Source organism: Xiphophorus hellerii, chromosome 12 (assembly GCF_003331165.1).
Source record: "Xiphophorus hellerii strain 12219 chromosome 12, Xiphophorus_hellerii-4.1, whole genome shotgun sequence".
Lineage (NCBI taxonomy): Eukaryota > Metazoa > Chordata > Actinopteri > Cyprinodontiformes > Poeciliidae > Xiphophorus > Xiphophorus hellerii.
In genome coordinates, this window is record NC_045683.1 from 21,270,740 (window position 1) to 21,291,463 (window position 20,724).

At 37.6% G+C, this 20,724-nt stretch overlaps 1 protein-coding gene across 18 annotated transcripts in view; it reads right to left on the reverse strand.

Annotated features, from left to right (window-relative positions):
- trpm3 (transient receptor potential cation channel, subfamily M, member 3) overlaps window positions 1-20,724 on the reverse strand; it is a 151,266-nt gene that overhangs the window by 70,696 nt on the left and 59,846 nt on the right. For all 18 annotated transcript variants that reach the window (XR_004341297.1, XR_004341298.1, XM_032579398.1 and 15 more), the window contains exons 2-4: window positions 3,461-3,540; window positions 2,040-2,241; window positions 746-959 (exon numbers count right to left, since the gene is read on the reverse strand). Coding sequence is in view for 16 of the 18 variants with exons in the window: in XM_032579398.1 (XP_032435289.1) it covers window positions 746-959; window positions 2,040-2,241; window positions 3,461-3,540 (496 nt within the window). In the remaining 2 variants the exon portion in view is untranslated. The remainder of the gene's footprint in view (window positions 1-745; window positions 960-2,039; window positions 2,242-3,460; window positions 3,541-20,724) is intronic.

Here is a 20,724-nt window from a genome sequence, read left to right on the forward strand (position 1 = left end):
AAAAAAAGTGATTTTCTTTGTAACGTAATTGACAAACATTTTCAGTTGTAATCTAATTTATTAAAGTTACATGACCGGAAATAAAACTTCTGGTTAGAAGTTTAGATACCACCATAATTGAAAGGACTAAAACATGTTTTTGTTCTCCAGAGGAATTCAGCAACTTAACCTTGCTGTATACTGGACATTGTTAAAATGTTGACTGTATCATTTTAAACAATTACTTCATCTGTTTCCCTGAAACCACATGGCCTATTATTTGTTTTTCATGACATAGTGCATGGATTTATGACTTTAATGCTTAAAATGAGGCCTTTCAGGTTGCCTGACATTAATTAAATTCAGTGTCCTCTAATAAGTCATTGACCTCACTTCATATGTCTGGTGCTACTTTAAGTGTGTGTAATTTAAGTTGAGTGAGCAGAATCTGCCAACCACCCACCGAGCGCTATGACAGGGATCCAGCGGTTCATCATCCTGAGAGCCCATATCGGCTTGACAAAGAGCTCTTTAATAGCTAATCATTCATGTGAAACAGTTCCACACACTCATCATGCTCCTGCTAGAAGTGCCCACTTCATTTGTAAAATGAGAATTTGGCTGCACAGAGCAAGCGAAATTCAATATGAAGAGTTCATTATTTCATTTATCGAGTTGAACTCTAGATGTGTTATAAACACAAAAAGGAATTTCACTTGACCTTAAAAATGTTCAATATTTACATTTCTATCTCCTTCTTTTTTACCTGTGTTAACTCCTCCTGTAAATATCCAGGCCCCTGTCGTCATGGCTGCCTTGATGAGCCCTTTGCCAAAGACCTGCTTGAGCTTAGGCTGTAACTCGAAGTTCTGTAGGCCTCCATGGACTGAGATGAGCAGCTTAGGAAGCTCCAGCTGCCACTCCTTGGTCATCAGGTGGAGCAGCAAGTCAGGCTTAGTGTCATAAGACACTCGCACATACTGTGAACATAGCAAGATAAGCATGGTGTAAGCAGAGAAAGTGCTTTGTGTGAGTACTGACACTCCAGGAAATGTCCATACATTTTTGTTAGAACCGCAAAGGTGTAAATAAAAATAAATATAAGATATCTATTTAGTGCAACCAGTGGCACTGGGAAGGCTGATATTGAGGAAAGCATGTCGAAAAAGGCGTTCTGTTTAATGGATGAAAATTTATATGTAAGAACTCAAAAGGAGTTCTTACATAATTTGTTTTGTTTTGCATTTTAACCAATATGAAAAAATATTAATTGGCTAAACAATCTGAAAAATGTTTATCTATATTTATCTAAACCTTTATGTGACTTCTTTCCAAGAAAATTTATTTCACATACCCACACTTCTAACATTTTCTTCTCTTTGCCTGTGCTGCCAACTGAGAGTCTATTTATATTCTGTTTTTATACAGAATAGAAATAGATTCTTTTCTTTTTATATTCTGTTTATTCCATCACTACCTCAACTAACAATACAGAACCGCTGGCATTTTTAAAGACTATTGTCTGTTCCCATCACTCAACCTGGCATAACTCGTAATCAGGTTAAGCGGGCTGAATGGCTTCCTGCAGTTTACTTATTTATTACTGTTCAGTGGAGAATAATCCAGTTGAAGGCTAAACCTCTATGTATATGTATATGAATGATTGTAAACAAGAGACAGTCCAATGTAGTTGTGGTTTCTCCAAAACACCAAAGTAGTTCTGTAATTTTGAATTGAATCCAGCAATAGAAATATTTACTTTCGGCATTTGCAGTGTTAAAACATTGGGTGACCCATTTTCATTGACTGGACATACAAATAAGCCATTTTGAACCAATAGGCAAATGTTTTATTGATTTATTCGATTATTTTTTGTGTAGCCCCATGCAGTGTGTTGCCCTGAGCAGAAAACCGTGCTTTCCATAGCTTATTTAGCCAGTTAAAGTCATGAAAGACTTTCTTAAGACGAACAATATAATGAGATTTTAATACTGGAGGTTTTGTTACATATCATCCAGCTACACCAATAAAATACAACTGTCAACACTGAAGCAACTCACCATGGCTTTGTTGGAGTGTCCTCCTCCCTGGAACTCGATGGTGCCGAAGGCATCGGTGGGGCTGAGCTGTGTGTGCTTGCTGATTGACCATTTCTCTGACAGGCTGTCATTCTTGGCCAAACGCTCTGCCTTGTCATTTTGACTGGATGAGATACCTGGCGGCAAACCCACATGCTGACCTATGAGACGACCGCAGCAGCACCTGGACGGGGAGGAAAAGGTCAGAGCCACGTTAAGACAGCTGTCTTACACGGGCCTTTTCCTGACATAATTGAAATGTTGCGACTCGTGAGCCCTAAGCAAAGTGGCTCTAACAGTAAGAATGAGAAGGGAGACCGTGGGAGAAAGTGATGGAGAAGAAGAGTGTGAAACGCTTCCATAAGCGTGTGTAAGAGGTGGGCAAGGCTGAAGTGGCAGCTTGTCATCTCGCTTTTATCTTCTCATGGAGGAGAGATGAAGGATTTGCAGGCCTGTGCAGCATCTCACCGACACGTCCCTTTTTTTGTTTCCTATTCTTAAAACACCCTGCTGCTTTCCTGTCTCTCTGGTCTCCTTCTCCATTTCTGCAAACCGAGACTTGGCAGAATGAAGGAGATGAATTGTGCTCTTCCTAAATGAGGAAATACTTATTCAGAAGCTGCTAAATGCAGTTTTCAAGATATTGATTAAGGTAGAAAGAGAGTGCTTGGAGGAAGAGTCAGGAGGCTTTGATTTTCAATTCATTTCTCCATCATCTCTCACCAAAGCTTCTTTTTCGCCCTTTGCCAAAAGTGTAAATGAAGTATAAACGCTTTTGACAAAAAAAAAGTTGATTTTGTAATGAGAAACATCTTTTTCCAGCTTCTCCAGCTTCCTACTGCTCTCGGCATCCACTTGATTTTGTGTAGCCATGCTAATGTTGTTGATCAAGAAGCCGGGAGTTTTTTCTTGCATATGTTTGAGTTTGTACGGTGCTTAAATGAAATCAGCTAAACCATCTGAGTTTGTTTTTGCAAAAATAAAGATACATCCTCTTAAAGTGCTGATCTAACCGTGTTGCTTTCTGCAGTCTCACAATCATACACAGTGAATTCAAAAGCTTTTTTTTTTTTAATCTTAGACATTTGTTGGACCAGGCAAAATGTAAACGTCTATATTACAAGTAAAGCTGAATTTTAAACAACATCCTTCGGAATAAAAAAAAAATCCTCTGAAGTGATAAAGCTGCATAATGCTGAGCTATCCTTCAATAATAGTGATTAATATTGATCACAATTTTAATCTTCAACAAAGATTTAACCAAACTGAGTTTTTGTAGTTTGAGTTTAGCAAATAAGTTAAGAGTTATTGATAATTACACCTTACTTAATTTTATGAAACTTAAACAACTGAAGAAAAATCACATCGGACACTTTTTTAATCTTTAAAACATTTCCACTCACCTATGGGGGTCTTTGGCACTCACTATGATATGAACACATTCTCTCTTGCTGAATGCCCTTTCTATCCACGATTTTTGTGCCTGCATGAGGAAAGACAAAACATTTAGTCAGTTTAAAAAGCAGAACTGCTTCCTGTGCATGGAGAAAAGGCAGCTGAAACCCAGTAGAAACTGGTACACATTATGTTAGCATCACTCCAGATCTGAGCAATGGGAAATAAAGTTGTTTCTAGAATATTATTTGACGTAATGAGGCAAGAAAAAAAATGTGGGGATATCAAAGAATTTTGAAGCTGGCATTTTGCTGTACAAGAGAATCACAGTCTTACACCAATTTGAAAATGAAGTCTCACAATTTTTTCAGTAACTTAGATAGCTCACACTGGAAAAAATGTTGTGCTTCAAAAATCTGAGAGAAATAAGGCATTCAGTGTTAGAGTTCTCCTTCCTTAGAAACCTGCATGCCAGTCGAGCATGTTTGAAATCACAGCGTGTTCTGTACAACTTCTTCATAAATAACAAGTAGATGTAGAAACTGTAGCTTCAGACACAGTCAAATTGTTCATTTGTGAAACTGTGATACCCTGCAGCTGCATCTGGTGCAGGTGAGAAACCAATTATCCTGTTCCCAACATGATTGGAATGACACTGAAGAGCCAGAGAGAGGTGCAGCCACTGCCCACAGTAATACTCCAATTTATAATTGTGTTGCTGAAATGGATATAGTGCATGCATTAGTAATTCCATCAATTAAAGAAGAACCAAAAACAAATTTGTCGAACCATTTTACATGTAATTAACCTCACTGTTCTCAGAACATGAACCCTTTGACATCTGCTTCTTCATATACTACAATGTTTATCCTGTGATTTCAGTGTGGAAACTGTAGTGATAGGGTTGGTCACTGTCAGTCCTTAGGGAGACAAAAGCACAAATCACCGACATACACTAGACCTCAACTGGGCAGTTATGTCCTTAAGTGCAATTAACATTAAACCAAAATTTTTAAAAAATCTATATTTTATTCATGCAGCTGAGAAAATACATACTACACGTCATTTTTCTCAGTAAATACATTTCTAATGATACTATTGACAATAAATTCACACCAGATATTCTAACATACAATTAAGTAAATGCAACAAATTACGCTATATTTCATAAAGTGGAAAAACTATTAAACACTTACTAAAATGTACTTAGCACTTTGTAGAAACTATTTTTATAATATAACTTGAAGACTTCTCCAGTATGCAGGAGCTATTCACTTAGGGGTGATTTTGATCCATTCTTCATCACAATCCGTCTTTAAATTTTAAACATTGTCGGAGCATAAGCAAAACTAATGAAAACAAATGAAATGTTTAGGAAAGGGGCAAAAAAGGGAAGAAAACACAACTAAAAGCTAAAAGCTGACATTTACAAAATATATCGGAGTGTATTCACTCCGATATATGTCCGACAAGCCAAGGGAATGTTATTGTGTCTTGACCAAACATACTGTTACAAACTTGTTGTAGCTGTAAAGGAGGGAAAAAAGCCCAGAAGATGTCTTCCAACAAAACTGCTAAAACAGTATTTCTCAGAAAGGAGTCAACCATCAACAAATAGGTTGCCAACCAAGTGGAACAGAGCAGGATCTTTGACTGTATTTGATAGATATGATCGATGACATGATTTTATGAATGACAGACACCCGTAGAAAACAGTGGACCTGATTTCATTTGGGTGTTTGACCCTTCATTAGCTGTAATTGATTCAAGTTGGCCCTCTGGAGAAAAAAAAAAAAGTCTTCTGGCTTGAAATGGTCTAAAAAATAAGAGTTGAAGGTCCAGAAAAAAAAGATAAAATGTTACAATTTAATATTTAGCCAGGATGTTAAACGAACAAACAGTAGGACAGACAGCAAGTAAAACAAACCCAAACACAGCAAAGATTAAAAAACGAACAAGTCGTTTTTCTGCTGTTTGCTGTGGGAGAGCAGCCCCAGCTCTTCTCCCAGTCAGCAAAGCTGGGGGCTGCTTTTTCTGGGCTTTCTTCACTGTCACAACTACAACAACACCCGCCTCATCCGCCTGACTGACCTGTCACTCTAAGGCACCCCAAAACCCACCGCAACTGTCCACAACCACGCCAGGCCTACACACTTACCCTAACACCAGACTTCCAACGATTAACCATTACTCTGTGGGGCCGAGGGGGCTGCTTTAACAGATTAGCCTGGCAAAGATGACTCAGCAGGCCACTGCTACAACCCCCCAGCCCAATTCTTTCTCTGCTATGCCATAACAGCGTATTCATCCGCCAGCATCTCCTGGCATGAAATAGATCCTCTCGACAACGTTTCCGAAATAATCAACGCTGATTAGCCTGACGGTAGAGCCAATAGCGGAAAATAAAATTGGTGTAGGATAAACTCCTATTTCCATGGAAAACCCCTAAAACAATAAACAACCAAAGTCAATTTCAAAGGTGGAATACCTTCAACTGTGCTATTTTATGACTCCTTGTCTTACACTCCTCATTGCTGTTCATGAGCTTGGATAAAGAACGGCGAAATGGCACATGGCCTGCACTCAATTGTGTAATTAATATTTATTACTGGGTCACAATCAGACACACAAACACGCCAGCTGTCGAGCCAAATATTGGATTGACTCTTGGAAATGTGTGCAGGGTGCTTGAGTGTGAGGCGTGACTGCGGCAGCAAATAACCAGCATCTGACAGCCTGTTAGGGGTCTCGACTCCATTACAGTCAAGATTCGCCACCTCCACCCTCCATGTTCACTCTCCACCCCCTCCCCTAGTATTGTATCCTCTCTTTGTTATTGGCACTGGCAGGGAGCTGAATTGAGAACAAAATCCAATCAACATCCTAATGTCTCCACTCTCTCCTTTGGCTTCTTCTCCATTTTTAAAGAAAAATCCAGTTTGAATGGCTTGGGTGTGATATGGTCATAGAGGTACCAGGCTTGTATAAAGGCACATCATAAAGCATATAAACTTTCTTACCCGATTCCCAACAAAATACAAAAATGATCAATACAATCAGGGAATGAGGAAACATTGTTTCCTGTTTGTGGTGTATTTTGATGTTTACATTGATTTTACAAATATCAAAAGAGATACCCAATCTGAGAGCGTTAGCTGTTTTTAAATAAAATCTGTTAGGAGTTCACAGTCGCTTGAAGCAGCGTTGAACTTCCTTTAATTAAATATCTGACAAAGTCATAAAGCACAGTTGGCTAGCAAAAGCTTTACATTTTCAGCTGTCACGTCATATTTTTTTTCTAGAACAAAATTTAAATCCATTAACCTTTATGATCTAACACTTTACTGAAAGAGCCATCTGCACCATTCAAAAAAAGGTACCGTTTTTATACTATTTTACTACTATACTATATGAAGAATCATACATTAGAAAGTGATATTAAAACAGAAAAATCTCAGACAATTACTATACATTTAATATATATTAAATTCAATGAAAGCTGAAGAAAACAGGAAATACAAAATAAGGTTTAGGAAATAAAACAAAGATAGTGGAATTTAAGAAAATGTAGCAAGAGTATGAAACTTGTGTGGTAAATTATCTTGACTCACCTCTGTCTAATTAAGCACTGCACTGCTGTAATTTTCTTTGTATATCCATTGTCGACTAAAGTATAAATTGAAAGATTCTGTGAGCAACCCACAAGAGAAAACTTTATCAGACGAAACTGGATCACAACATCTCTCTGACTACAGGCTACTTATCTACTGTGGGTGTAATCTGTGCTAGAAAAAATGGATATGCATTTGTGCGTGTGCGTGTTTGTGTGTGTGTTCTCATGTCCTCATTGTGTTGTATTTGTGCATTTAGTGTTTAACTATCTCTGCACGGTCTACTTTATTTTGACTTTAATGCACAAACAGGTAAAAGAATTAAAAGAAAAATCTAACTCACAAAAGTTTAACAATGTTAGGTTTTTTGATTAAAAAAAAATTCTGCTGTATTTCTGCTGGCTCATTATATTCAGACAAAGATATGTGTTGGTCCCTCTGGGAAAAATGTATTAAAAAAAGAACAAAATTCAAATCTTTCACTGCAGTACTCACATTTTGTACAAACTTGCAAAAAGTCACATTTTACATTTTGGATATTTCTTTGTTTTATTCCAAATTAATTATGTTCATAGCCGGATGGCTTTACGTTAGTCCCATCTGAATAGCACACAATAGTTAAGAGTTAAGCAAACTCAAATTTGTAATGAAACAGCAAATGTTTTTTCTTTTCTTTCGGCATCACTCCCAAACAAACAGCTGACTTCTACAGAGCACTATTGGCTTTTGCTGAGATGTTAGAATCTCAAAATAATCTTGAGGGTTTTTTGTATTTTTTATTTATCATCCTGCTCTTGGTGTGATCACATTCGGTGTAATGTGAGCTGGCTTAAAAGAAACTCAAACTCACAGGTTATTGTCAAAATGTCTCTGGAGCCCTAGGAAGGTAAAGTACACATTTAAAGAAGCTTAATTTACATTCAAAACATGGTTGAATAAATGTTCTCATGTTAAAAATTCTATTTTCCTAAAATGTTCTGTTTGCAATTAACTAAAATACCTTCCACATCTGCATATTTAGCAGCATATAGTTAACTAGCCCTACTAAATACTCTGCGGTTATTTCCAGAAACCGTATGTGAAGGGAATTAGGAGTCCCCTTCGTTTCTCTTCAGTGCCTCACCTGTTTAGGCTTCAAATTAAAACTGGTCAGAGAGAGAGAATCATCTTGATTTACTGCATTTCTGTCAGAGATCACCGCCAGAAGAGGGATTCTGAATGGCAAGAGAGCCCATTAGGAGGAGCAACATGACATTTGTCTTGCCTGCTCACTGCCCTTATTTTGCCCTGAATGACTTTCACACATGCATATACAAAACCCACACCTTGCTTCATGAGAGTTACTCCTGTACTGGCAGTTTTATTGCTTAAAAGTGTGATTTGCAAGCTGTTTAACAGATCTAGGGGGGAGAAAAATGGCCGGTTTTAATTACAAAGAAGCCAAACAGAAAGACTGCAACCTGGGCTAAATTAAGTCAAGCAAAATACAGTGCTTGAGGACATGGAAATAACACCTTGTCTCTGCAAATGCCATAATATGCACAAATGTGAAAATAAACCCAAACTCACACCAATTCTAAACACCCCATTTTGTACAATCCCAAAGAACCTTTGACGCCTAAGACAAAGAAAAAAGGTAAAAAGTTGTTTTCTCAGATCAATGATATAGACTAAAACCCCACTTTTCAAATAAAAGTGCTAAAAACAATTGTCACACAGAGATAAACCAAAGCTGTTAATGCTACTACTGCAGATTTGTTTAACAGTCAAATAGCTTAAAATAACAAATGTTACTCCTTTCTTTACACATTGGAAGAGACACCAAATTACATTTTGCTCCATTTTCACATATATTTCAGGTAATGCACATAAACAACCCAATGTAGTGTTCTGCAAGCAAATGAGAAAAGCAAAAACTATATTTCTGCTTCATTCACTTTCTGTGTCACTCCAGAGCAAAAACAAAACAAAATTAAGCAAGATATAGCCGGTTGATGGGAAAATGCTGACAGGTTGTTCAGTAAAGCTGCAAATTATTCATCCATCGGAAGACATTTGTCAATTTTAAATTAATTTTATTCAGGAAGCTTGTTTCCAAATGGAAGGGAGACGGATGTTTCATCAAGATGAAACAATGTTAAAATATTTTTTATGAAAAAATATATCATCATATCCCTAAAAATAATTAATAGAAACATTTTAATTAGAATTAAATCAGTAAAACCTTTGATGCACTGGTATTTTGACCATTTATTATGTATGGGGCCAGGTTGACTTAAGTCAACAGATCTTATGTCAGGTTAAAGTTTGGACTCAGGTAATTTATAATTCTTCCTATCAAAAGAAACATGACGAAAAGATTAGAAGATTAAGTTGAACCTAAATCTGTCAGGGGTGTGGATAACATTAGGCAAATGGCATTGAAAATAATAGTTTGTAAAACTGAACATAAAAACTAGATGAAATCGGCTGTTGACCAATGATCTGTCAAGGAGCTGTTTTAATATATTCGTACATCACAGTTATAAATCTTAATCATCTCGTATCGGTTTGGTGAGGTCAGGTCAAAAGCTGGACATCAGACATGGTGTCTGCAGCTGTTCGATTCCAGTCCTCGAGAGACGATGTCCTGCATATTCTGATGCATATCAGGCTCAGCACATCTAAAACAAATGAGTCATTATCAACTATCTGCAAAACTTATTGGAATGTTATGGAGGTAATTCTATATCTATATCTATACTAGCTGTGTTGAAGGAGAGACATGTCTTAAACATGCAGGACACTGCTACTCAAGGACCGGTATTGAACATCACTGTTCTAATGGACTTGGGCACATTGGCTTAAGATTTCTCATTTGCTAAATTGTTAAAACAGATGAAGTAATTTCCTCTCTGTCTTCTGACCACAACGCATGCTATTGAAAATGTGTGATTTATTTACTTATAAAGAAAAGACAATTGGAAAGGCATAAAATGATTGAGTTGTTTGAAGCACTTTAGTATTGATGACTGAAGCACACTCACCGCAGCCTCTTCAAGTGTACAAAGGACAGTAGGCACAAGATCTGAAACCACGCTGATATAGTTATATTTAATAGCCTTGAGAAGATCAAATACATTAAGAGGCAGGAATGAACTGTAACTGAGCACTGGAATAGACTGCAAACTCATTGGTGCCAGCTGCGAACTGTTTGAAACACTGTCACAGTGAGTAAGTGTAGTATGGGGCGGGAAAAAATAATTTATGCAGCTGAAATGGTAACACCTTCTGACCTGCACTCACTTATTTACACAAGGTAAAGTTTCCTGGAAAGTAGCCAGTATATGGGCCAAAAACACACATGAATGTTCTTTCTCTGAAAACACGCACAGACTGTTTCCATCTGTTTCAGCTTTGTACAGAGTATACATTTAGAAACAAAGAAAAGAACACGAGTACAGCAAAACATATGATCCGTGTGTATGTGTGTGTTTAACTCGGTCAACATGAACGGAAGGATTTATGTCTACACACAAATGTCCAGACCATGTCTATATGCCTGTGTACCGTAAACACCAAAAGTGAAACCTCAGTTCACACCTCTGATCCTTCAATTCTTTTCTCCAGTGGATTCTCCTGTTCCATCAAGATAAAGTCTTAATCCAATACTGACTCCTCCAGCACTGCTTAACACTTTTCTTTCTGGTCAACATATGAGAAAATCCAATGCAAATCTTCTTTTTTTTTCCCTTCTTGCACCTGTGCCTTTAAATAAAATATTCAACTTTTGAACATTCCCTAGTGTACCGATGACAAAGAGAATAAGACCCTGTGAAATTGAGTTGTGCCTCATGAGGCAATTGCTTGCAGTTTCATCATGTTTGTTGTTCTCCAATTAGTACAATGAAAAGAAAAAATAAAAAATAAAGAAAAGGTTAATAAAATCCCAAACATTTCTAATCACCAAAGGCAAACACTGAACAATTATTTAAATCCAGTAATTTGTCATGTACCAGTGGGGGACGTCTGTTAATTACGCACAATAATAAGCCTGGCTTTTTCTCATGCATCTGCTGAAAATGGCACACGTTAAAAATAGTTTCCTATTTTCTCAAGTGCAGTTATTTTTTACAGCCGTGCGTAACCAGCAGTTTTGATCTGTTCGGACTGAACCAGGCTTCTCACTGTATGACAATTGGAAAAAGACATATTTCTCTCCACTTTGACTCTCATCTTTGAGCTGAATAAAAAAAGAGCAAGGGAATAGTTGGAATTATTTTATGACTCAATCCTCCTTAGATGAGACGAAACCAACCTCAGCCAGGTTCAGTTTATTTTTAAGCTTCAAACTTTTAGTCAATAAGTTTAGCCTCAAGTGCCATGTTTTATTTTAAAAGGCTCTGAAGGTATACAGTTAAAAATGCACATTTGCTTCTTTGTTTCAGTTGATATTTTACATCATCAGTATAGGTATTCCTTTGTGTGAGACGGAGGTAGAATAAACTAATTGCAGAATTTATTTTGCAACAGAATTGTGGGGTGATACACATTTTTGTTTTTACAGATAAAACCCAAACTGTTATCTGTAAAACAGTTTGGGTTTTACAGATAACAGATAATAAGCCTTTAAATAAACAATTTAAAGTATTGAGAAGCCAGTGTTAAATGCAGCCTCAGTTTCCTGTTCAAAGCTGACATGGGCATTGAGTTGTTTGTTCAGAGATGTATTCTACATGACTTGGTGGCAACAAACGGTAATTTTGCCTTTCTATCATCTCAAAAACAGACACTTTTGTTCACATTACTGTTCCTCAATGGAGATTTTTTTTTCTTTTGATAATTTGAAAATAGTTTGTGCAGAAAAATTCCAGCATACACCAACAATCCTGCCTTGAGGAAAAGTCTTCGCTATGCATAGATACCTTAATGTATTAAATTAACAGCACTGGATTGGCTGATTTCTTATTTGTGTTAAGCAGAAACTTGTGTACATGATTCAGTGACTAGTGAGTATAGATGCAAAAGGAAGTTGCATATAAACCGCTCAGCCTCATATCCACTGTTCATAATAAAAGGGTGTACTTACTTCACAAGGTCAAGTAACATAATAACAGCTACTAGAAAGAACTTTGCAATATTGCCACCTTAAAAAGGCTAACTACAGTATATCGCATTGAACAAGTTTTAATACAGTTCATTTTTCGTTCCCCAAGGCATCGTCATTCAAACTGGGTGATCAAGATGAATTGAGTAAAAAAACCCTCTGCATGTTTACAGTGAGCTTGTTCATTCATCAGTTTTAATGTTAAAATGGGCTGCTTAGTATTTCACTGACTTCCTTGAGCGCAAGAGAATCTGTGCTTGTTTTACCCCCCCATCATTTTCAATCCATCTCCTGAGGCTAAAATAAGCAGCACTCTTTCCCACAGGCTTCAGCTAAGCCTAGCAGAGCATCTGGTCATGCAGGCTCTAATCAACACTGGCATGGTCATTCTGTCTGTGACAGAGGGGGGACAGGTTCACAGTCCGGAAAAGCTGGAAGGGGCAGAGGGGTGTATGTGGGAGCAGGCAAGAAGTATTGGAGAGGTGAGGTAAAAGGGAATAAAGACAGAGACAGAGGTAGATGGTGGGAAAAATTAGGAGTGAGGAGAGAGTTTGAGTTATGTGACTCTGAAGTGTAAACAACTCAAATAGGATAGAACCTGAGAAAGTAGTAAAGAGGATGGGTTTGACATAAGAATAAAAATCACCTCCTCTGAGGTGCATCATCTGAGGTACAACGCGAACTGGAGGAAGGAGGGAGGAAAAATAAACTGACCGACCTGACAAGAAGTTATGATTTGTACTGTGTGCATTTTGTTTGTGGCGAAAACAGGTCAGAAAGTGAGAAAGAGGAGAAATGAAAAATGATAAAAGACAGCGTGAGAGACAGCAACCCACAGGTAGTGACAAGACCAGTAACTAGCAGATAACTATAGCCACTGTAATCATCACCTCTGTTTCTTTTTAAGCACACCTTGACTGACACAGGTGAGGCAACTTGAAATAATTTACAGGCGACAACAAAGAGCGTTTGTGTTTATCTCGTTAGGGTAGGCGTTGTAACGAGGTTTGGCAGTAAGACATGAGGGGCAATTTTGGAGCAGCATTGTCATGTAATTGGGTTGTCATTGTGTATGACGGTGGGATTTGTTGCTTTGTAAAAGTGTGTGTGTGTGTGGGGGGGGGTTATATATTTTTTTCCTGAGTCATGTGGGTTTGTTGTGGGGTTTCAGATTTATTCATCCATGAACTACACCTACCCACAAGGCGTCCATAGAAGCTGAAGTCTATCCCAGCTGAAAACAGATAGTAACCCTAACCCTAGCCAAACACTTTAACTTGAGTTAAAACTTGGACTGGTTACAATCCTATCACAGTACAACACAGAATAAAATACAACTTACTCCACGATGTAATGCCCATACAAAAGTTTGTATTTTGACCTTACAAAAATGTCAGTTTTAAACTTATAGTTGGCCTCAATCCAACATTTTGGAGTTTAGCCCTGGACTGATTTATTCCAAATAGAGGAAATACATTTTGCACTCCAGGTTAAACATACAGAAGAGACCAATGTTGGTGTGCAATGGGGAAACAGCTGTACAGTGTCAGGCAGCTCCTTTTACTGCTGTAAGAGTCAGTTTGCATTACTGGTTATAAGTCTTAATTCCAGTAAAGCTTCTTTTACATTGAAAATGGAACTGGTGCCCAATGCATGTCCTAGAGACACTGGATGCGTATCAAACTGCTCCAAATCATGCAGAAAGTAGTGGACAGACGAAAAAAGATGACTATTTTCTCTTTTTTGCTGTTTCACTTCCACACTTCCTCAATAGCAAATTTAGTTCTATTGCTGGTTTGATGCAAATACATCATGGCTGATAGCATTGCAACTTTACACATAAAACACAGTAGTTATCCACTTGTCTTGAAATCTCTGCTTCCTTTGCCTGTTTTCTCCTGAGGAAAGCAGGCCACTCACTCTTTCAGTGAGTTCAGCTCCTGCAGCTTTCGGTCTTCTAGCCATTTAACCTTACCACAGGGTAGAGAGATGAGCTTGAGGGTGTAAAGAAAACATCTTAATCATGTGAAAGACTTCCAGTGTCTTGGAATCTTGTTCGCAAGTGGAGGTAACAAGTAGTGGGAGACCGATAGGTTGATTGTGACAGAAATTGTGGTGGCGCATGTTGATGCATCGACCTACTGTGGTGCAAAAGAGCCAAGTCTAAAAGATTCAGTTTATGTTCCATCTTGTACCCGATGGACAAAACACAAACACTACAAATACTCAAAGATGAAGTTAGATTCCTCATAAATTTTAAATCCTGTAAGTAGATATATTTAGCCAGCAGTTGAACTGGTCCAGTAATTTCTCTGCAGTTTTCTTTGCTTCCAACTGAACCCCTTTTTCTCATCCTAATTCTCCTGTCGATGATGCATAATATGACTTATCCTTCACCAGGAAACTTACAATAGGAATTGGCCTTTCTACATGTCAACACCATTATGATAAAGTGGCACATTGACGGCTCCACACGAGCTTTCGACTGCACCATACCGTGTCATGTGCCTGTCTATGTGTGCACTGCGAGCTGTGCCAGAGTGCTGTAATGAAGTTCCAGGTCCGGAGGTGGTCAGACCAACAGCTGTGAAATTGCCTCTCAGTAACCACTATATTCTGACCCACAGTGAGGATGAAGATACGTGTGCGCACATGGGACAAAAGGAGGCTGAGAGGAAGCAAAGAGGTCACACGACAGAATCTGAAATAAACTGATAACCTCACCTGAGCCGTTACAGCCCATATTGATTGGCCTTGACCTTGTCTTTTTCTCCTCCATCAAATCTCACTCTTCCCTCTCAATCCCTTTTGTCTCTTGCTTCCATATATGATGGATGTATTTTTCCAATCACGTTTACACAGCCTGTGATTAATTTTTAATATCCCAAACCGGCCCTACTGTCACACTGTGATTTAGATGAGCTTTCATTAGAGAGAGTCACACTGACTGAGGAATCCTGGTGTTCATTAGGAAGCAGCTGAATGTTTGAAAATGTCTTTCTACAAATAAAAAAAACAAAAAACTGGTAGATGTGCAGTATTTTGCTTTCCAATAATTGTTTAGGTTTTAAAAATTTTACCAGCGGATTTGTTTAATGGTTAAGATGAATAAGAAAAAAAAGAAATATATAAACAATGCAAATATTCAAAAAAAAAAGAACAAACACTATTTCCTCCATTCAACATCTCGTTTCTCATCCTTACTATACATAATGATGTAATGTCATTATTCATTATAGTACAGTTGATTTTTTTATGGTTACTGAGCTGAAGCGGAAAACAGCAGCTACACTCATTTTTCACAGTCACAAACACAATGAGTTCACATTAATATTCTGAAGACACACAAACACATAATATCTGTCTGTTTTGTACTTTTTTTTTTGCTTTGTCTGTCTCCCTGTTGCTTTCAGCTCAGCGGGAACAGCTGATGAGTTTCCTCTTCTGGCACAGTATAAGTATTCCTCACAAAATAAAAAAAAGAACTCAAAGTAAAGCCTTTAACAACAGATATAATTCTATGCAAACACTGAATATTATAAAGTGTCAGCTAATCTCATTATGTTTCCATCGACTTCCACGATTTTTATTTACTTACAGGACAAAGAGAGAATACCGTCAGCAATTCCTGTTTGTGTTTATTTCTCCGTTTATCTGCTAAACCCACATGTTTTGTGTTCTTCACGTATTACCTTTCATTTCTTATTTTAATATGTCCTTTTAGCCTCTCTAATCTACTTTTATGTTCCTGGGATTGACAGTAATTTCTCAAACGTTTGTATTTGTTTTGTCTCCCTTCCTCCATCCAGTCCTTTGCCACCTCTCCACATCCCATCATCTCCCTCACCGCTTACATGAATCCTGGAAGGGTAGGACAGGGTTACCATGGATACTAGAACCGGGGCGGACCCAGCCCCCCACCTCCACCCCATCCTGTCTTCCTGTGACCCCCCCCACGCCCCCCCCCCACACACACACACACACCCCACTCTCCCGTCCCCCTTTAGGCATAGCTGGGAAAAGGAATAGTGATCTCTCAAGGATGCTGGCAAACAACAGCACACACACACACACACACACACCCACACACAAACACACACCATTTCAGAGGAACACAAGTACTGACTCCCCAGGTGCAAAAGTGGTCATACCACTTGAACTTTTTCACCTATGTTCATATTAAAACCACAAATAAGAAGACTTAATGTGGTAGACCAACACAAAACCAAGCAAAAATTTTAAAAATATTGCTTGCATTTCGATAACATGCCCTCAATCCAACCCACCTCTCATGAACCTCAGCTACAACAAGTATCCCTGCAGCCACGATGCTTTACTGTGTGGGTGGGAAATTATGTTTCCCTGTTTACATTAGCATACAGGTAGATTGTATTTAGCACACGAGTACAGTGAGCAATACATAAAACGAGGCCACCCCATCCAGGCGTATTTGCAAAAAGGAAATTGGAAAAACATGTACGCTTTTTCTTCCATTTCACAGTTATGCACCAGAACACCAACAAAATATATTGAGGTTTGTGGTGCAAGGCACTGTAAAAATGTAATGTAAAAAAAAAAAAAAAATCAAAAATGTGGATTTCCTTGTATTGATAGCTGAAGGCTATCAACACAAGTTGTTTGCTTCATTCTGTAAAAAGTGTTATACGGAAATCCTAAGCTGCGCTTGACCTTAAGAAGCTACATATGCACACATATATAGATTGCACAGGTTAACAAATTATTGCATGTTGACATTTCTGACACAGGCTCTTTTCCATGGAAGACGCCTAGGTAGGTGATTTGTTATCTAGAGGATTGAGCTGTCAGAATTGTAATGGAGCTGTCTGGCTGATCTGAGTAAGCATCTCTGTGTCAGTGATGTACAGACTGCCTGTCACAACTAAGCTTTTTTCCATATTTTACAGTATTTTTGACAGAATATTGAAAATATGTTTAACTAAATTTATTATTTTCTTATAGAATTTTGAAATTTATAAGCAACAGGTGTTAATTAACATTCAAAATAGTTTATATTGGTATTTTTTCCCAGTCTTGCTCAAGTTTTCATGCCCTCCATTCTTAACATTGCTACCTGTAGTTTCAATGTCTCGTTTCGTTTTAATAGATTAATATAAAGTAGCACATAACTAAGTAGAAGTAAAGATATGCATAGATTTAATTACTTTTAAACAAAAGCCAGCAACTCTAATCTGATATCCCTAAATAAAATCTAGGACAATGATTTGCTTTGAAAAATAACTACAGTATTCAAACTCCTTTGCAAACTTTAAACTCAGTATAAACACATTATTCTGTCAATGCTTTATAACTTTACTAGAGAATATTAATAAAAAAAAACAGCATCATAAAAATCAAGGAACAAAATGAACAGATCAGGAATAAAGTTGTGAAGAAGTTTTAAGCTGGGGAATAAAATTAGGTCCCACGCTTTGAACTTCTCACTGAGCATTGTGTTATTTATCAAATAAATATTATTGTTGTAATGTGATTTACTGTGAATACTGTACTGTAATATCTGCTATTTGAGTTGCTTACGAGTCACACTAAAATATCTTATTTCCCTGCAGAGGGGCTGCAGATAGAAAGTCATCTGATTGAATCAAATCTACTTTGTGTTTCCACACAGACTCTATAATGCAAACCCAAAGCAGTACAAACCTCTTAACAGAAACCTGAATCTTTATCCAACTGTCCTTCTCTATGTCTATGCCCATCTCTCTGAGTGTACATTACCCTTTGGCTAACCTAACATTTGTTTGTGAAGAGAGGCACAAACAGAGGCCAGAGCATAAAAGTTTGAAAGGTTAACAATGAGAGGCAGTACCATTATGTACTGTAATAAAATTAATTCAGAATGAAAAGGGGTTTTGCTGCAGAACAAAAGCTGGGATAAAGAAGTTGCCCAGATACCCCGCCTTTTGCCTGTTCACTGCTGGAAAGAGGCACCAGTACCCCTGGTGACCTCACTAGGGACAAACAAGTTGGATAATGGATGGATAGTTGTCTAGACCCATGTAGACAATCAGAAAATAGCAGAAAAATATAGTTATGAAAGGTGTGATTCTAAAATTGGTCGCATTCTTCATAAAAACCTCCCAAAAATAAATGACTTTTTGTGTTTATGTGTGTGTCTGAGTTTGCTGTGCTTGTGACATGACAGGTCAGAATAACCTCTTAGTCATGGTGACAGCAGATGTGGTCTCTTCAGAGGTTTTGTTTGTGTAATGCAGAGGAAGATGTTTTGATGTTAGGACAGCAGACAGGTTAAGAGAACTGTTATTGTTGTTCTTTTCCAAATGACTAGTAAATGTGGGAAAGTCTAGTTTTGGCAATAAGGTCATCCCTTCTTGAGAGGCGGGCTTAGTCCCATAAAACTCACTTACAGGGGATCTAATATGCTTCCCTGAACAAGTTAGGGTAGGGTCTATGGGCTGTAACAAAACATGGCTTTTGTGAAATTTACACAAGCATGAACAGATTTTGATTCACAATAAATCTTTGATTTATTGTGAATCTTTGATTTATAAATCAAAGATTTATTGTGAAGAAATCTAAATGATTTAAGAAACAGTCACTTCAAAGCAGATTTACAAAATATACATAAGGCAAAAAGACATGGAAAGAGACTGGCTAGGCTAAAACAAGATCACATGATGACTGTTGGTAGACTAAATTAAATATAGAAAATGACAAATAAAAAAGTGACTGACATAGTAAAAGCAAAACCACAGCAGAGTTATAGATGAGACAGAAAAAAGGTAAACAAAGGAGAAAGATTTATGTAAATGTCAGAATATGTTGTCCTTTTAGATACAAGGTTCAGAAATCAGAAAATGATCTATTGTGAAGGTTCCTCTCCACAGATACAGTATAAAACAGTGCAAGGGTGAGATATTTAGAGCAAGTGATGGCTTACAGCTGCAATGATCCCAAGAAGTTTAAAGAAACTCTTCAGGTTTTGAGATCACAGTGACTTTTTCTGCAAACTTATTTACCATAAAAAGTAACCCAGTAAAACTGGTGTTTGTCACAATGAACTTTAGAGCAAGAGCTAAATATAATTTTTGTAAAAGGAAATTATACTTTATAGGTACAAATGTTTATTTGTGACCCTAGACTTTACTATGTTTTGTACTGTAAATCTAAATTTATACAGAATTTAAAACAATACTTACTTCAACTTGATTGCATTTATTTTATAAAGGCAGCATGTTATTTTTCTAAACTGACTAAAAGTACAACAAGAAAACTTAGAGGTACCCAGAGAAAGTCAGAAAACACAGAGACATGGGCCCTTTGAGCTACATACATCTTCTCAAATTCAAATAGTGCAAACAGTACAACACTTGTAATTTAATCTAAAAAAGTATCTGGCCATTTAGTTGAAATACAGAATTTCTGCATTTCAGAAGAATAACCCAAATTCATCTTTAGTGAATTAAAAAAAATATTTTTAAAAATATATGGTAGGTGCTAATTACTGCAAGTACTTTTTCAAAAACTAACACATTTAATATCTTCTCGTGTGAACTGTGTCCAGGTCTCTCCCACATGGTTCTTCCATGTGTGACCAAGTGAGTCACATCAAAAAGACAAAAGGAGAACCAGAAGCTAAGTGAACACTGACTCGCACATATTTTTAGGATAATGTGCTACCATTAACCACAAAGTTTTACGATATTCAAAGTTTGATGATGCATAAAGTTTTATATGTAAAATTTTGTTATTCTGTCTTTTTTTTTGTTTGTTTGTTCCCCTCAACCCCACAACGTGGAAATGATATTGCCTGAAATATAAGACGTGGGCTGAAACATCAGAAGAAAAGGATTCAGTCAGTTCTGGATCAGAACTGACTTGCCACTCAGTTCTGATCCACAACAGACTGCAGATCTTGAGAATCGCTGCTGTAGGCTTGGAAATTTTGGGGAGGCTTAGTGAGACCAAGAAAATCAAACACTCCGACAGTGACACTGAGTTTTACTCTACTTTCTCAACAATTTTAACTGCTGGCTGAAATCGCTTGTTGTTATGACCTCACCGCTACTGTTATAATCTTGCATAACCTTGCCTCTGAATAACACCATCATAGGATGCAGGAAGAGGCTTTTTGAGCTGGCCAATTTTAGTTTAAACTCTCCCCTCAGTCACCACTGCAGTGTTTAATGAGGAGGAAGCTGGGAGATGGAAAGCCTAACTGAGCAGCTGAGCCGTGGCTTTGATTGACAGAGGTCAGACCTGAGTTCAAAGAGGTGACTGATATAGGAAGGATGTGCCTGAGAAACTAATGCTAAATTGTCTGAATTGAAGGATCTGTTCTCCTCGCTGTCATGCAGGAAAAAAGTGAAAATAATTATTCTTCAGCTATGCGTACGTTAAATCTGCAGGTGACAGTAAACACTTTGAAACAATTGCCTCTTCCGGAAGAGCGATTGAGATTTCTTTGAGGAAGGTCAGTATCTACAGTACTGCAGAAGATCAGGAGTTAAGCTCTGAGAGAACTGGTTCAGGTCTTTCACTGCTGACAGCACAAAAACCTTTTCATCATCTCCCAGAT